The following is an 18,065-nucleotide window of genomic DNA, read 5'->3' on the forward strand; positions in this document are numbered from 1 at the left end:
GAGGTCCCAGTCAGTGGCCTGTGAGTGTGCACAAGTGCACCCCAAACTGGGCACACACAGCAGGGCTGGCAGGGCTGGCCAGCTCACCCGGCACTGTCCCGGCACAGGCACTGGTTTCCTGCTCCATCCTTCTGGCAGGACCATGAATTTGCACCCAAACACACCTGGAGCCTCTGCAGAGGGTGGTCATGGAGCTGGGCTGGAAGGAATGGGATCTGCTGGGATCCCAGGGCTGTCCTGCACAGCAGCTCCTGGCCAGCTGGCAGAGACAGGCCTGTCCCCATCGCGGTGACACAAGGCAGATGTTCACTCCCAGGGGTCTGTGCCACACCTTTTGGCAGCCCCAGGGATGGATTTGGAGACAGATCACAACTGCAGCACTTTGGGCACTCCCTGTCACTCACCCAGGCGGGAACTGGCTGTGGCAGAGGAGGGAAGAGCCAGCAGCACCCCAGAGTGGGGCACAGGCCCTGCCCCACAGCATCCCCAGGTGGGAGATTGTCACAGACATTTCTTTCATGAAAAATCCTCTCTCAGGATTTTCCCTGCTGAAGCTGAGAAGTTCAGCAACAAGACATAAACAATAAGTTATCTGCTGCTGTGGAATGCAACAAGTCCATCTAGATTAGCCCACCTGAGATGTTTGTAGTTAGTGGCCAATCCAAAACTGAATTCTCTCCGACAGAGAGAGACAGAGTCGGAGAGAGCTCCTTTGTTTTCATTCTTTACTTTTCTGTTCTTAGGTTAGGTAGCAAGTTCTAGAAACTCTCCTTTCCTTTTCTTTTAGTATAGTTATAATAGATGTATATATCATAAAATAATAAATCAAGCCTTCTGATCATACAGTCAAAGATCTTGTCTCTTCCTTCACCCAAAAACCCTTGTGACAGCCGTCACAGGAGATCAGCCATCCAAGCATCCTCCTGCTCCTCCCCATGGTCTCTGCTCCCTCCTCCTGAGCCACCAGGCCTAGGACAAGGCTGGAAGGAAGCCATGGCCCTGCTGATGGCCTTCACTCCTGGCTGGCAGTGCCTCACTCCTGGGAAGCTCAGCACCAGTCCCAATGCTGGGAACCCCAAGGGATGGTGCAACCTGGAGCCCCCCAGTCTGACTTCCACACATAATCCTGGAGTTCCCTTGGCACTGTGGCACTGCCCTTCTCTGGCCCTCATCCCCTGGCAGCTGTGTGTGACAGGCTGCTCCTGCCTTCAGAGACCTCCAAACCCAGCAGGAGAGAGGGGCACAGGACAATCTCTGTGCTTTGATAAGGAAAAGCAGTCTCCTGATAAGCTCTGTGCCCAACCCTTCCTAGCCTGGCCCAGGGGGTGGCTGCAGTGCCAGGGGGGCACAGCCAGCTCCACTTTATGCCCCACTGGGTCCTACGGAGTGGCATCCACTGCACATGGACAGCAATGGCTTTATTTTCTCAGCATCCCAAGGTCACCCTGGAGATGAAGCCAGTGGCACAGTGACTCCAGGGATGGGCACCTGAGCTGCCAGGCCCTATTCCCTAAATCCCAGTTGCTCCACTCAGGACCTACCACAGAACTGAGCCCATCTGTGCAGAGCAGGAGAAAAATGGCCCTGCCCACATCCTGGGATTGTTTCTGACATTCCTCTATCCCAGCTCTGAGGAGCTGGGCCAGCATTTCCTGCTCTTCTGATCATTCTGGAACCCGAATGATGCTGGGAGGAGGTGGGACAGTTTGCAGGGAAACAGGAGCATGAGCAGGGCATGTTTCACACAACCAAACCCTTTGCTGGCACCAGTTATAGGTTGCATAACCATCCAAAAATGCCTTATTTATCACTGTGGTGTTAAACGCTCAGATCACACTTCACATCCTTTTAAATCTTCAGCTTTTTAGCTGCTCCCAGTCCTTCACCCCTCGCAGATGACAACCACTTAGGAAAAAGAAATCTTTATTTTATAGGTTTTTTTTGTATACTTGTACACAAGTAAAATAAAATGCATATCTATATATACTGCAATCTTGTGAAGGGGCAGGCAGCATTCTTTAACAAATGCTGCCCGTAAACGTGGTGTGAAGGATGGAATGGAGACGGAAAAACTGCAAGAGTCATCAACATAGGATTAAAACAGCATCAAATCCATTACCTCTGCAAATGGGAACCTGCAACATTGTTCAGTGAGATGGTGAGTTACAAACAGATTTTAGACATTCTTTTCAGAGCATTTCTTACACTTCTTTTTTTTTTTTCCTGTAAATAAACCATATTTCTTTACCATCTGCTGTAGCAAAAGCTGCTTTGTGGGCAAGTGCAGTTCCGAAGACCAAAGGTATAATTCACAGGTTTCAGGACAAATAAATTATGTACATCTCAGTATTTGTCTTTTTTGTTTTGTTTTGTTTTGTTTGTTTGTTTGTTTGTTTTAATAAAGGCATCCAGTTAAGTTTTGTGTAACAAAGCTTTCTCAGGGTGGATGGGAGTCCTGCTTTTGTTTGCAACATTTATGGAGGTCAGAAAAGTCGAGTATTAAAGTGTCATCAACCCAGGAAAAGAGTTAATTTTAGCAGAATAACAGTAAGCTCCACACCAAGGGGGGGATCAAAAGGCTTAGGCTGAGCTGTAACGTGGAGCTGTTCCCCTGCTGGGTGAGGCGGCACTGGGCCTTTGATCTGTTCTTTTTAGAGCAGCCCTGCCTCTTTTTGGTTGGGACTGTGGAAGGTTCAATGGGCTCTAGAAATTCGGGTCTCAACTTGGTCAAAGGAGGGTCTACAATGCTGGGGAAGGTCCCAAAGGGGGAATCGTTTATCTGCTTGTTGCTGCCGTTTTTGGAACGGTCCGTCTCCATGTACTTGGGCCTGGACATGTTCTCCTTCTCCTTGAGGTGGTTGTTGGATGAGCGGCTGCTGTGGGAGGAGGGCCCTGCCTTGCCCTTGGCCTCGTAAATAAAGGACTTGTCCATCTCTGGCTGGCAGCACTTGGAGGAGCCGTCGTGGGAGCCCAGCGGGGGCAGCCCCGTCGGCAGCTTCCCCGACCTGGTTTTGGTGCTGAAGACGCTGGTGCGGATCTGGTTGAAGGAGTCCACGCAGCTGTCCAGCTCTGAGCTCTGCAGCCGCTTCAGGTCCCGCCCCGCCAGGCGAGGGGGCAGGTGGCACTCCAGCTCCGAGGAGGAGCCCTTGAACTGCTTAAACCAATTCCAGAGCGAGCGGGCCTGGCAGTCGCAGATCCACTGGTTGCCGTTGAGGCGCAGGTACTGCAGGGACACCAGGGGGGCCATGGTGTCCCCCGTGAGCACGGTCAGGTTGTTGTTGAACAGGTACAAGGTCATCACCTTCCCCAGGTCGTGGAAGGCACGCCGGTGCACCAGGCTCACCCTGTTCTGGTGCAGCAGCAGCCGGTCCAGGTTGATCAGCCCGCGGAAGACGTTCTCCGACAGGCTCTTGATCTTGTTCCCGTGCAAAAACAGGTACGTGAGGTTCGCCAGGTCGATGAAGGTGTCGTCCAGCAGGATCTGGAGGTTATTATCCTGAAGGTAGAGGTACTGCAAGGAGAACAACCCTCGGAAAAGCCCTGTGGAGAGCTCCAGGAGCCCACAGCGATCCAGGTGGAGGGTGTGGAGGTGCACGAGCCCCCGGAAGGTGACGGGGTTGATGGATTTCAGGTTCGTGTTGTCGCTGAGGTCCAGCTCCTCCAGCTTGGTGAGGCCGTAGAAGGCCCCGGGCTCGATGAGGCTGATGTTGTTGGAGTGGATCCACAGGATGGTCATGTTGCGGCAGGAGGTGAAGCTGGTGGCCCTCACCAGGGTGATCCGGTTGTTGTGCAGGAAGATGCGCTGGCTCTGGATGGGGATCTCCGTGGGGATGGCTGTCAGCCCCTGCTGCTGGCAGCTGATGGTGATCTTGGGTTCACTGTAGCATACACACGCCCCGGGGCAGGACTCCACTTCTGATGGGATGTTCAAGCAAAGCACCAAAATCAGCAGTTTGCTTCCTGAGGAAGGACAGAAATAGGGTGGGAATTAGGCAGGTGTCACAGACATTTCTTTCATGAAAAATCCTCTTTTAAAATTTTCCGGCTGAAGCTGAGAAGTTCAGCAACCAGACATAAACAATAAGTTATCTGCTGCTGTAAAATGTAACAAGTCTGCCTGGATTGGCCCAGTTTAGATGTTTAGAGTTAGTGGCCAATCCAAGACTGAGCTTTCTTGGAGACAGTCCGAGAGAGCAAAGTTTGTTATTCATTCTTTACTTTTCTTAGCTTAGCTTAGCAGCTTCTAGAAACTCTCATTTCTTTTTCTTTTTTGTATACTATAGTATATGTATATATCATAAAATAATAAATCAAGCCTTCTAATCATGAGCCCATCTCGTCTCTTCCTTCACCCCAAAAACCCTTGTGACCATCGTCAACAGGCAGGGTCATGGAGAGCGCTTCTCCTGGCAGAGGAGCCTGAAATTCCCCCTCCGAGTGTGGCACCACCAACCACAAACAGATGCCAGGGCAGCCAGTGATTAAAATGTAGGATTAAAATGGGATTCTGCCACTCAGCTCAAGAGCTTAAATCAATGCACACTTGCAGAGATGGAGTCCCAGTGCCTCCTCTGCCCTGCACCCTCAGGAGGTGAAAGAGTGGGATCAGCGCTTTGGGTTTGCATATCCAACACCAGCCCTGTTCCCAAGATCTTACCTGTGAGCAAAGGGACCAAATTCTGGGGCATTTCCCTCTGCCATGGGCACACCTGGCACAGCTCAGCCCCTGGAAAAGCACCTGGGATGTACCAGGAAACCCTAAATCCCATCCCAGCAGTGCCACCAGCTCCTCACTTTGCTGGGTCACGGAACAACTCTTCCAAACAAGCAGGTGTCCTCACTGCTCTCAAAACATGACTGTGACTGTGACAAATAATTTTGGACTGATTTGATCTCCTGGGAGAAATAACTGTGAGACATTCCCAGAATAACTTTCAGGTCAGACCTGCCTGGAGAAGTCTCAGGGCCAAAAGGATCCTTTCCTTCTCCTGCTCAAAACTTTAAGCCACATATTCCTGCTTCCTCTCTCCCCATATTTTTTTCCTTTGAACCTGTGCAGCCAGTGAGGAAGAGGAGGAAATAGCAGGATTTTCCATCATGCTTTTGTAGGAGAAAGTCACATGCAAGGCTTCATTCAGGGATCCCACCAAGTGTGCAAGGCAGGAACAGATTCCATATGTCCCAAGCATGCTGGCAGCCCCATGGGGCTGGAAAACCCCAGAGAGGAACAATTTTTTTCCTGGTGATGCCCACCCACTTCCCCAGGAGCTGGCATGCACTGGAATCCCAGGGAAGCATTTTGGTTCACCAAATTCCCCAGCTGGGAGCTGGGAATGAGCCTGGAGGGAGGGAGGGGATGGACATAGCAGCACCTTCTCCAAAGGGACCTCGAGGGTCCCTGAAGGTCCCGCTGAGAGACCTGAGGAGAGCCAGGCTGTTCCCTGCTGCTGGTGGGAAGGGAGGCTGTGCCAGCTCTGCTTTCCCAGCAATTAGCAGCCAGTAATTAGTCTGATTCCTCCAAACTGGAGACAAAATGAATGGAGAGCAGCCAGAGCAGCAGGAGGCTCCATTTGGGAATGCCGCATGTGAGCAGGGACACTGTGCCTCTTTCCCAGCTCATCACAGCGCCTCTGGCCAAAGGACACGTCCTCCCCACCGCTGGGAATCTCCAGCCCTGGGACAAGAGCAGCTTTGCCTCTCTTGTGGGAGGGTTTTTCCTTTGAAAAACTCAAAACGTTGTTCCGGAATGTTGATGCCTCATTACAAAGTAAGGTGGAAAAGCAGAGTGCAAAAAGCCAGACAGGAAAGCCCAGTGGAGCAGAATGGGATGAACTGGGAAGACTGGAGCCAAATCCAGCCTTGCAAATTCCCAGGGGGAATCTGAAGGCAGTGGCTGTACCCCCATTAGAGCCTGGCAGGTGCTGATGTGGCCAGTGAATCCACGTCAAACACCAACAATAACAGATTTTAATCACACAGAAACCTCACCAAATCTTCACTGAAGGAATAACAATTGCAAAAGCCGAGGTGGGAAAGTCTCCTTCCTGCAAGAACAGGCCACGATCCCAGCTTTGGGTGTCAGTCTGGTCAGAACGATTCACCGTGTGTGGTTAATAAATCTGATGTGATCCAATAGTCCAATACAGGCAGGAGACTCCCATATATCATATTCCACAAGGGATAAAAACCCCAGCTCAGCATGCAGAGATAATTGGAGCCTGATGCTATCAGCTGCTGAGCAACCCTGCAAGGCAGAGTTTGAGCGCAGTGTTGTGACACATTTTGGCTGCCTTGTCATGTTTTGACGTGTCACGTCCCATTGCATGAAGCACAGTAAAAGGAGACAGCTGAGACTCCCTGCTGCAGCCATGGCACACCATGAGCAGCCTCCTGGGAAATTAAAACAGTGCTGGCCACTCTCTGGCCATCCCTCTGCAGCTGATAATGAAACCCCATGGGCAGAGAAATGGGACTTGCTGGAGCCTCCCTTGGCAGCTCTGTGATTTGGGTGATGGGGCCGGGGGTGACACTGGAGTCACCTCCTCATGCAACACCTCCCACTGCAGCAGAACAGCTCGGATTGGGACACTGGGGCAGCATTCAGCTGTCCCCAGGCTGCTCCTCCCTGCCATGGCCTGGGGACAATCCAGCCACAGCCTGGGCACACCCCACAGGCCTTAGGAACAAATGGGAAACAGCAGAGGGAATGCAAAAACTCGCTGCCAACAGAGAGGTGACACCATCCCTGTCCCAGCCCCACCCGAGGACACGGTAAATCCATGTAAATCCCTGTGTACATGGGGAGAGCTGCTGGCAGAGGTGAGCCATGAGCATCACCCTGCCCTGTGCCAGCTGTCCCACAGCTGAGCGGGCACAGGTGACCCACAGGGTCTCCCTTCCCCTGGGGAGCTCCTGGCCAGGCAGCAGGGTCCTGGCCAGCTCCTGGCTCTGCCCAGGAGGGCAGGGGCACATCCTGCTGCCAGGCTCGGCCCCTGCCCGCCCCCATGCCCCAAGGTTGCCAGCAGCGCTGAGTCAGGGGCACTGAGAGCTGCTGGGAAATTAATTACAGCAGGGCCAGGCTGTGCGCTTTAATTAGGGACCTGGTGCTCATGAGCTGCTCAGATTAGCTCCTTCCAGCGAGGCAGTTCCTGTCAATCATCCCCCTAAGCCTTTTTCCAGTGGCTTTCCCACAGGGCAGCCCAGCCGTGTCCCGGCTGACCCATGGCCCAGCCCAGCCGTGTCCCGGCTGACCCATGGCCCAGCCTGGCCTGTCAGTCCCAGCCAGGGCAGGGCCAGGGGGAAGGGCAGGACTGGATGAAGCCATGGGAAGCCAAGGTGACCCTTCTGTCCCCAGCCAGGCTGGGTGTCAGCCAGGCTGACAGAGAGCCCAGGGACCCTGCCATGGCTTTCCCTGTTCCCCCAAAACTCTTCTCCAGGGACTGGTGTCCAACCAGCAGCTGTCTCAGTGTGTCCCAGACCCCAGTGGACACCAAGTGCCATCAGCCACCCAGACCTTGCACAGGGATATCTTAATTTGCTTTCCTGGAGCACTGGGTTCAGCTCTGGCCATGAGCTCCTTACTCTTCCAGAAAACCCCCCTGCCCTTAGGTCAGAAGGACAGGAGACATTCAAGTCCAACACTTTTCCAGGAAACCCCCCTGCCCTTAGGCCAGAAGGACAGAAGACATTCAAAGCCAGGTTGGACGGGGCTTGGGGCAACCTGGGGTAGTGGAAGGTCTCAGGGGGTGGAAGAAGATAAGCTTAAAGGTCCTTCCCAGCCCAAAGCATTCCAGGGTTCTGTGATTCAGGGCTGTCAGGGAGGAGGGAGGTCAGAAGGTTCCCTGTCTGCCCATGCCCAGAACATGCCAGACTCAGCTCCCAGTGGGGAACAGCATCCTCCCTTCACCTTCCAGATAAATCCATCCTGACTACTGTATCTGTATCACCACCAATGGACGTTGATCCTCCACCTCCACCTCCAGCTGGACTCTCCCACCTCAGCTCCCATCTCAGTGCCCATCCCTGAGGAAAAGGCTCTTGGAATGACACCTGTCCCCTCCTCTCTGCTGAGAAACCATCCCTCCCTCTTTCAGAACATGATTAAAACTTAACTCGAGAGTTCCTATCAAAAGCAAAACATGAAAGAAATTCCAGAACCTGGAACCTTCAGTCCCTCCAAGACTTTGGCTTTGAGTTTAGCATTTGTTCCTCCAGAGCTTTCTTGAAAGCCAGAAAGCTCCTTCAGTGAAGCTGCAGCTTCCCCTTTGCCATTCCCGAGTGTTCTGACTCATGGAACTGGAAGCAATTAAAGTGGGTCCATTATCTGCCTCTCCGCCGCTCCCCCGGGCCACCGCCTTGTCAAACGTGGCAATTAGAAAGAAAAGGCTCCGGGGGCCTCCAACAGATGCTTTGCAAACTTTTTTTCAGGAGGCTAGAGCGAGCTGCAATGTGATGCCCTTTGCAGAGCCCGGCCTCTCCCCGCTGCTCTGCTCTGCCATTGATTTGGAGATATTCTAATGTGGCTTTCCTGCAGTGCAGGGTCAATAATCATCAGAATTCTCTCCTGCTCGGACATAAAGGGAACATTTGACAATACAAAGCCTTTTGCTGATGCACACAGCGTTTCGCCTTTGTTTATAGTAGGGACACGCTGGAGCTGCCAAATTCCCCACTCGGAGTGGGCATCGTTTGAAATTCCACGGGCATCGTTTGAAATTCCGTGGGCATCGTTTGAAATTCCATGGACATAGTTTGAAATTCCGTGGGCATCGTTTGAAATTCCACGGGCATCGTTTGAAATTCCGCGGGCATCGTTTGAAATTCCGTGGGCGTCGTTTGAAATCCCGCCCTTGGCTGCTCCTGGTGCCTTCCGCTCTGTCCCGTGCCAAAGGTGGGGCTGTGCCTGTGCCACAGGGAACAGGGCAGCGCTTTGATGCATTTCAATGGAGGTGGATGGAGAGGTCAGCGAGGAAGGACAATCGGCTCGGAGTGGTCTGGAATTTCCCTCCCTTCTGCTGCGGAGAGGAAGGATGGAGCAGGGGGTGCAGCTGGAGCGGCTCCAGCCCGGAGGAGAGGATGGGGGTGAAGCTTTGCCTCTGTGAAACACCTGGGACAGGCACCAGAGTCACAGCCGTGGGGCAGAGCAGGTCCTGCCACCCCCAGGCAGCTGCGGCACAGCATTTTGGGGCTCTGTATCTCCATGGAGGTTTTGGGGTGTCAGACACCCCTCTCAGGTAGGGACAGCCAGCGAGGTCACTGGGGTGGGTGAGCTCTGGGGTTCTGAATGGCTCCCCAGGCTCTGCTGGGGATGCTCCAGGTCCAGGGGATGGAGTCTGACCCCAGCTCACACCAGAACACCAGTGGTGAATCCCAGCAGCCTGAAAATGGGGAGTGAATTCCCTTTTGGGCACTCCTGGGGGCCTGAGGCAGCAGGAGTGCTGCAGGCAGGATTGGTGCAGCTCCGTGTGAGACCTGTGCCGGCCCTGCCTGGAGCTGCTGGGATGGGAGCAGCAGAGGGGCAGTGATTTAGGCACCTGAACCCCACCCCTGGCTTGTCCCTGATCCCACATCCTGTGGGACTGCATCCAGACCCATTAACCTTTGGGACTGAGGTGCTCTTCCTTGCCTTTGGCACACAGCCCCTCCAGAGCATCCTGACCTGGGTTTGAGCAGGAGAAATCCCAGCTGTGGTCAGGGCTGAAAGGTCATTTCCCTAATGCATCCCAGGCAGTGCATGTGCCAGCTCCTCACTTCAGCTCCTCATCTTCCCCTCTTAAATCACACTCCCTTAATGTGGTTTTTAGACTTAATATTACAGGGATATTTTGAAGGGAAGAAGGTAAAAACGAGTTCTGTCTTGTGCAATTCTTCCACTCCATCCTCCCAAACCTCCGGGGGGGTTTGAGCACCGGTTCCTCAGCATGGCTGGGGCTGAGCTCCACGGCTCATTCCAGGAGCTCAGGGCAGCACAGCCCTTCCCTGGACAGCTCCATCCTTCCCTGGCCTGTGCCAAAGCAGCTCCCACTTGTGGGGCTCCCCATCCCTGCCACTGGCTCTCCCTCACTCCCAAAATTCTGGCAGCAGCCCGGCTGTAGCCTAAGAACATTTGGTCAGGGTTATGCTTTTGGTGCTTTGCCAGCATTTCCCTGGGCAGCAGCAGGGAGAGGAAGGAGAAGGACAGAGTGAACAGTTTGTATTTCAGCCCATTTGAATGAGAACCCAATGAGGAGCACAAAAATTAAAGTTCCTTCTGTAGGCAGAGGGTTTCCATGCTGCTGAATTCCCAAGGCTTGCTGCAAGGCACGGAGGTGTGAGAGCTGCTCAGAGAAAAGGTCACAGAACCCTCCTGAGGGAAATACCAAGGGACTCATCAGGTCCCTGGTTAACAATAACAATTATCAATTATTACAGCCCAGCAGTGCCCTGGGAGGCCAGGGAATGGGAAAAGTCCTGATTCCAATAAAAGAAGGTGAGAAGAGCTGCAGGGAGCCAGGCCAGGGACATCTGGGCTGGGCTGAGGTGGGATCCAGGAGCAGACAGGGGTGGGAATGCAGCTGTAAATTGTGGGAGCGTTTCCCTGGCACCTTCTCCAAGCCCTGGGCAAACAGTGGCTGGAGGCAGAGCTTCCCTGGCTCCCTACCACACAGAAAACCTTCTTTCCCCTCTTGGGGATTCTTCCAAACCCCAGGTCCCTGTGGGAATGCTGCTCCAGATGTTTTTGCTGCGCTCCACAGTGCAATACTTGGGGTGCAGGGGCAGCTCGGACCATGGCAGAGGTGCAGGTGGATTGGGCAGAGATTTAGAGGGAATTCTGCAGAAGTTCAGATGGAAAATTGCAGAGGAGCAGATGGAGTTTTGTAGAGGTTCAGAGGGACCATGGCAGAGGTTCAGATGGAATTTTCCAGGTGTTCAGGTGGAATTTTGCAGAGGTTCAGATGGAATTTTGCAGAGGTTCTGATGGAATTTTGCAGAGGTTCAGATGGAATTTTGCAGAGGTTCAGGTGGAGTTTTGCAGAGATTTAGATGGACTTCGCAGAGCTTTGGATGGACAATTGCAGAGATTCAGATGGATCTTTTGCACAGATGGAATTTTGCACAGATTTGGATGGACAGCTGCAGAGGTTTAAACAAACGTATGCAGGGCTTCAGATGGACTTTTACAGACATTCCACAGCTTCTCTGGAAATTCCATTTTAGCACCTCCCCTCCCTTACAGGGAACAATAAATAAGGACTTGGCCAACCCACACAGGTCAAAGATGGTATTTAAAATTATTTTCATGAAATCAGGAATAATCTTTGAGGTTCTTAAGCACTGAAAACCTGACCTAGTTATTCCTATGGATAGGCACTGGGAAATCCAATGGCTACACCTGCCCATTTTGCAGTGAGTGCTCTGCCCCTCACCTGGTGGGGCTCTCCCTGCCAGGCCCATCAGCACAAGCAGAATTTTCAGCTGTTCTCATGTAATACAAAATAAATCTGCATGGTTGCCACCTGACCTCTTTCCATTTGTGCCACGTCTGGAAGGGGAAAGCTCCTGACTTTTTAAAGGGAGAAAATGATGAACTTAAAGTAAACCATGGAGAGCTGCTGTGGAAAAGGCCTCTTAGGTAGGTTTATTCCAGTCCTGGGCTTGGCACAGATGAACACAGATCACAGATCCTTTCTGTGCAGACGCTGCAGGTCTCAGATGCTGCTGCCCACCCAAACTCCCAGTATTCCCATTTCCTTCCCCAGAGCTGGTTTCCCCAGTGCAAGCAGGAGTGTGGCCCTTGTCAGGATGTGATCCTGGCTGGAGCTGGAACACCCATGGACATGTCCAGCTCTTCTGAGCACGATGCAAAGCCTTGTCCTGGTGCCCTCTGCAGCAGTGGGGCAGCCCAGAGCCCCTGCAGCACAGCAGCAGGACAGGGAGCACGTGGGGTTTGTGGGGATTTGGCTCTGAGCAGGTGAGTCTGCCTTTTGCCAGGTACCAAATTCCACAGTGACAGCGGGAGGAGAGGGCAGAATCTCCTGGAAGTGCACAGAGCAGGGCCCAGCTGTGCCAAAGGCAGGGACCCAAGGCTGTGGGAGCTGGATGGGAGGCAGAAAAAGCCAAAAGAGAAGGTAAAAGCACGTGGCGTTTGGAAAACTTGAGGCACTCCTGGGAAAAAATGGGCACCAAAAGGGGAAAGGAATGGGCAGGAAGGCTGCAGGACAGGGGAAATCCCTGAAAGGCTGCAGGCACCTGCTAGGCTCCCCAAATCCCATTGAATTCCTCCTGGAGAGCAGCTCTGAGTAGCTGCTGTGGTCCTGATCCACCTCGCAGGGCTGCACTGGGCACCTGCCAGGCTGGGCCCAGCCACACTGAGCACAGGGGGACGAGGAGGAGGAGGGAGGGGTCCTTCCTCACAGCCTGGGAGAACCAGAGGGGTGGGAATGAGTTAATCTTTAAGGTCTCTTCCCACCCAAACCATCCCAGGGTTACATGAAATGTCACAGCTGCACTTTCTCCAAGTGACAACCACCAATGGCCATGGTATTGTCACAGTGTCACAGGATTATGGGATGGTCTGGGTAGAAGGGACCTTAAATCCCATCTCCTTCCACCCCTGCCATGGCAGGGACATATCCCACTGTCCCAGACCGCTCCCAGCCCCAATGTCCAGCCTGGCCTTGGGCACTGCCAGGGATCCAGGGGCAGCCCCAGCTGCTCTGGGCACCCTGTGCCAGGGCCTGCCCACCCTCCTAGGGAAGGATTTTTTCCCCAAAATCTGTCCCTGTCACGTTGCCTTTTCCCAAGAGGCCCATGGCCAGAATCCACATCCAGCCCAGTAAAGCCAAACCCAGCAGATCCCCAAGAACGAGACAAGCAAAGCTGTTCCTAGTTCCAGCACTCTGCTGAGGGCACCCTAAGTCACCCCAGTCCTCATTGCCATCCTATCCAGATGGGATGCATCCAGCACACTGCACGAGCAGGATCATGTGTGATCCTGCCACCCTTCCATCCCCACGCTGGGAAGAATGAAGTGACAAAATATTCACTGTGAATCACAAGCAGCTCCTCCAGAATTCGGGATTATCTGTGCCATATCTGTAAAAAATCAGGGACAAACAGGTGTCCAAAGGAAGGAAATGCAGGTTCCTGAGATGATTTAGGTCTCCCATGGGGCACAGAGTACCTCAGGAATCTTCAAAACCCTCTCAGGAAGAAGGAGAGTTTCCTGCAGCTCCAAACCTGGCGTTGGTGGCTGCTCTGTGTGAGTGACTCAGGGAGAGGAGAGGTGAAGCTCCAGATGGAATTTACACCTGCTCCCCCAGCCATCTGGGACTGCACCCCCTGCCAGCTGCAAATCCCACCCCCACAGCTTCTGGAAGAGCCCCTTTGCCCAAGGCAGCATTTTCCTTGGTTTTCCTCTGAAATAACATTATCTCAGTTTTTGCTCGCAGCCCCAGCATCTGCACCATGTGGAGTGCAGGGATGAAGTTCAGGAAAGAGCCTGGAAGGGAAAGTTGTTCCAAACATCCCCCATGGCCTCAGTTTTGGTCGTGTGTGGATGCAGAGTGAGCAAACAGCCCCGGGCAGGACAGGGAGGGGGAGAACATTCGAACCCCAACCTTGGACACAGCCAGCTCCCAGAGAACAGCGGAATGACCACGGCAGAGAGCAGGCACAGGGCACTGGGGATCAGATTTCTCTGCCCTGCTCACAGTTTGCTGCTCCCCTTGCTGGGCCTGGAGGACCAGAGCTCTCCAGATATCCCCAGGTTTGTCACCTGGAGCAGGGGAGGAGCAGAGGTGGGATTTGTGATGTCTCCACTTCAACGTGGCCTTCAGCAGGCTCAGGACATCCCTGATCCCCCCTGGGACACCCAGCCCCTCCAGCCTGGCCATGCTCCCCCTCTCCCTCATATTGTATTTGTGTTCCCCCCAGAGGGAGGAAAGAAGGAATGATGAATCTGACTCCATGTTCTCAGAAGGCTAATTTATTACTTTATTATACTATTTTATATTAAAGAATACTACACTATACTATACTAAAGAATACAGAAAAGACACTAAGATACTTACTGAATGCTAAAAAGATAATAATGAAAACTCCTGACTCTCTCCAGAGTCCCGACACAGCTTGGCCCTGATTGGCCAAAGAGTGAAAACAACTCCCAGCAGAATCCAATGAAACAATCACCTGTGGGTAAACAATCTCCAAACACATTCCACACCAGCACAACACAGGAGAAGCAAATGAGATAAGAATTGTTTTCCTTTTCTCTGAGGCCTCTCAGCTTCCCAGGAGAAAAATCCTGGGTGAAGGGATTTTTCCAGAAAATGTGAATGCCACTCCCCCCTTTCCCCTTTCCCCCAGTATCTCTCCCAGCTCCTGGCACACATCCCTGGCTCGCTCTTTCATTCCCAGATCAAGCTGGGACTGGTTTTGGTAAGCCTGTGTGTCTCAGGTGAGTGCAGCTCACTCAGCCACGCTCCCCAGGCGAGGAGCACGACACCCACAGCTCTAGAAATAAACATATTCCTCTGCAACGTGCCAAGCTGAGCAAGGACACAACAGGCTGCTAATTACACAGCTCCCTGTTCTCCTGGGAATCAGGATGTGAGCAATGGGGAAAGGATCCTGCAGGGTTTGAGCCCCTGGTGCTGGGCTGAGCTGCCCTCACTTCACACCCACCCTGAGATCCCACAGAATTCCACCAGGAATTCACACCAGACTTGCATGCCCAAAGTCCTCAGTTCAAGGTCTCATTGCAGGCAGAGAAATGAGAGCCCCCTCCTGCTTTTCCCTCCAGGTGGATCAAACTCCTGTTCCTCCTCCCCTGTTCCCTGTGTCCATCCATTTCCCCACTACAGGACATTAAATGTCCATAATCACCTGCTCTCCAATGGGACCTTCAATCAGTTTTAGGCCCTGCAGCTCCCAGGCTGCTGGAGAGGTCCCCATTCCCTGCTCCCAGGTGAGCACCTGCTGGATTTCAATTCCCGTTCTCCTGCTGTCCCCCTCCCAGGCAGCTGCAGTTGCTGTGCATTGGAGCCCTGCCTTCAGCTTTATCTATCAGGGCAAAATCCCAGCCAGCTGCCAACTGCACGGGCAGTCATTTATAGATATTTTCTGGATCGTTCATGAAAACAGGGAAATACAGCAGGGTGGAAGCTGAATCCTGCAAAGCTCCTGTGCAAGCAGCTTGTTCTGCGCTGATCCTCCACCAACAATCACATTTTGACGGCTTTAAGCTGCCTTTTTCTTAATCCATTTAATAACTGTCCATTGATTCCAGAGACAGGATATTCTCCACCATGGAAATTGAGCTCCTGACATAAATCTGAATTGTTGTGATAATCCAGATCCATGAGCAATGGCTGGGGGAGTTTGTGCACATCTCATCCACCAGGACATCGGTCCAAGCCTGGGGCTTGCTGGAATCGAGGTGATGCCATCAATAAATAATTGTGACAGCAATACCTTTAAAACCAACATCAGAAAAAATAAAAAGAAGACAACTGGGTTTAGAAAAAAAATCTGGGAAATATAGCAGTGGAAATTATTGGTGTTTCATGGAATTGTAGAATCAATCAGTTTGGAAAAGCCCTCTAAGATTTCGAAGTCCAAATGTCAACCCAGTGCTGTTGAACCATGTCCCCAGGTGCCACGGGGACACGTTTCTGGAGCACTCCCAGGGATGGTGACACCCTGGACAGTCTTTTCCAGGTATTTTCCAGGTGTTTTTCTCTGGATTTCTTTGCCTTTGATCCTTAGCTCTGTTAACATCTATTTCTCCACAGCACAGCTCCTGAGCTGAGCAGCCTCTCCTCACCTGCGGGGCTTTCACACTTGCTGCTCCCAACCTTCCCTGGCCTTCCCTGCCTCTGGGAATCCTCTTGTTTTCAGGTTTATAAGGAATTAGAGCCAGGATCTTGTCAGCAAGCTCTGGCCATGCTCCCACCCTCACTCCTGAGGAAGGGCTGGAGCATCCATCCCTGTGGGATTATTGTCCATAAACCATCCTGGAGGATGGGCTCTCATCCCAGCTGAACATGCCTCTCCACAGTTGTTGGAGCATTCAGGATCATTGCAGAGGAAAGAAAAGATTTCCTTGAATAAACAGGATTTTCTCCTTCCCACAGGAGCTGTTTGTCCCCAGGACTGGGCGTTGCTGTCACCCCTCCAGCCCTGGTGGCAGGGCCACCTGTCCTTCCCCTGCCACCCCAAGCACACAGGTCAGCCTGGCCCTGAGCTCAGCCCCCGGGGCTCATTCCTCAATTGTCACCATGATATTTTCTGAAAAATCCCTCTGCCAGGATTTCTTCTCCTGGGAAGAGGAGCAGCCTCAGCTTCTCCCTGTTTTGCTCCTCTGGAATGTGATTTGGAGAATTGTTTACCCAGCATGTGAATTGTTTTTAATTAATGACCAATCCCAGTCCAGCTGTGTTGGGACTCTGGTCAGTCATGAGTTTTTATTATTCATCTTTGTCCAGCCTTCTGATGTCTCCTCTCTCTTTCTTTAGTATAGTTTTAGTATAGCATTTCTTTTAATACAATATCATAAAATAATAAATCAGCCTTCTGAGAACCTGGAGTCAAATTCTCATCTCTCACCTCATCCTGGGCACCCTCACAACACCACACTCAATTGAAAGAACCAAACCACAAATTTGACTGAAAACAATCACCATCCCATAGCCAGGCCCTGCAAGTGTCCAGGGGACAGAGAATTCCCACCCTGCAGGTCCCTCCCTCCCTCCAGCAGGGCTCCCTTCCCATAAGTGCCTGTTAATATTTCATGGGACTAAGTGAATTTCTTTCCATTTCATTTGCCATCTTTGTTTAATTCACCTCCTGCAGCACGAAAGGGAGACCAAGGACCAACTGCTGATGTGGGGGAAATAGGAATAATCTCGTCAAAGGAATGAACTCAAGTGAAAAAAAGGAAGAAATTGGTCAAATTATGAATAGAAATTACAGCAGAATGACAGAAATGCCACTGGAAAGCTCAAACCTGCAGGAGCAATAACATCAGGCACGCAAATGGCACCTCCTGGGTAATATATTCATTTCCAAGCAGAATATCCCATCTCTTCCAGCCTGGAAAAGCCTCATCCCAGCATATTCACAAGGGTTTTTGGGGGATTTCTCATATAATGCAAGTCAAGGAAAAAGAAGAGCAAATCTTGTGGGTTTGAAGACAGGAAAAACCCCATCTCCTCATGTTCTCCTGCTCTTTTTTTTTTCCTGGCATAGTGAAAGCCAACTCTCCTTTCCCTGGGGAAATGATTTGTGCAGCTTCTGACAGGAGCAAGGACAAGGAGCACAAACCCTGCTGGCTCCAGCAGGAGCTATTCCCTTCCCAAAGTGTTCCTGGTGCCAGCCTTGCTTCCCAGGCCTGCTCAGTATTGCCACCTCTCAACCCCAAAACTCCACAAAAAGTGTCCAGCAAATCCCCTCCCAGCCTCATGGGGAGCACCATGGGACCTCTCACAGGAAAAGCAGGAATAGGAATGCTTTGGAGTGAAGTTGGAATTGCAAGTTGTCACCACTTCGGATGCCTCTGTCTGCCTTCCCTTCCTTGAGGATTTTTCCAGAGCAAACTCAGCCAATCTCCCCTCAGCTCCAGAGCCCAAATCCTGAATCAGTGCTTGTCGAAATGTTTCCTCCCAGGATGTGATGCCGCTGGTTCTGCCTTACCACCTGTGGCCTCTTGCTTCCTACTTTCCTCCTTAGCTGTTATTTGGGGTGACACCCCCTCACACAGCCCCTTTTCTGGGAAAACAGCCCAAACCCCATTCCCCTGTGCACAGCCTGCCCAGACCCACACGGGGCTCTGCAGGAGGGTGACACCAAATCAGGGTGACAAAGGAACCAGGGACAAATCCTGCTCTGTTCTGTGCATGTCCTGGCCTGATCCCACAGACTGGGACCAAGGGAGGGGATTCTGTCCCTCTGCCCCACTCAGGTGAGACCCCACCTGCAGAGCTGCCCCAGCCCTGGGGCCCAGCACAGGAGGGACCTGGAGCTGCTGGAGAGAGTCCAGAGGGGGCACCAGAGATGCTCCAAGGGCTGGAGCCAGGCTGGGAGAG

At 52.3% G+C, this 18,065-nt stretch overlaps 1 protein-coding gene across 1 annotated transcript; it reads right to left on the reverse strand.

The window, feature by feature from the left end:
- Window positions 1-1,906: 1,906 nt before the first annotated feature.
- On the reverse strand, window positions 1,907-8,811 carry RTN4R (reticulon 4 receptor). The gene is made up of 3 exons (XM_031062459.1): window positions 8,673-8,811; window positions 8,158-8,262; window positions 1,907-3,960 (listed from the first exon to the last, which is right to left on the reverse strand). The coding sequence occupies exons 1-3, from the start codon at window positions 8,809-8,811 to the stop codon at window positions 2,534-2,536; spliced, it is 1,671 nt and encodes a 556-aa protein (XP_030918319.1). The 3' UTR covers window positions 1,907-2,533.
- Window positions 8,812-18,065: the final 9,254 nt, after the last annotated feature.

Source organism: Geospiza fortis, unplaced genomic scaffold (assembly GCF_000277835.1).
Source record: "Geospiza fortis unplaced genomic scaffold, GeoFor_1.0 scaffold224, whole genome shotgun sequence".
NCBI lineage: Eukaryota > Metazoa > Chordata > Aves > Passeriformes > Thraupidae > Geospiza > Geospiza fortis.

What these genes read in the sequence shown, in the direction of transcription:
- RTN4R (XM_031062459.1), bottom strand. Translation starts at nt 8,811, where the DNA reads ATGCCCGCGGAATTTCAAACGATGCCCGTGGAATTTCAAACGATGCCC. An exon ending in TCAAACGATGCCCACTCCGA is followed by an intron (nt 8,263 to 8,672) that starts GTGGGGAATTTG and finishes GGAATGGCAAAG; the next exon opens with GGGAAGCTGCAGCTTCACTG. An exon ending in GGAGGGACTGAAGGTTCCAG is followed by an intron (nt 3,961 to 8,157) that starts GTTCTGGAATTT and finishes GTCCTTCCTCAG; the next exon opens with GAAGCAAACTGCTGATTTTG.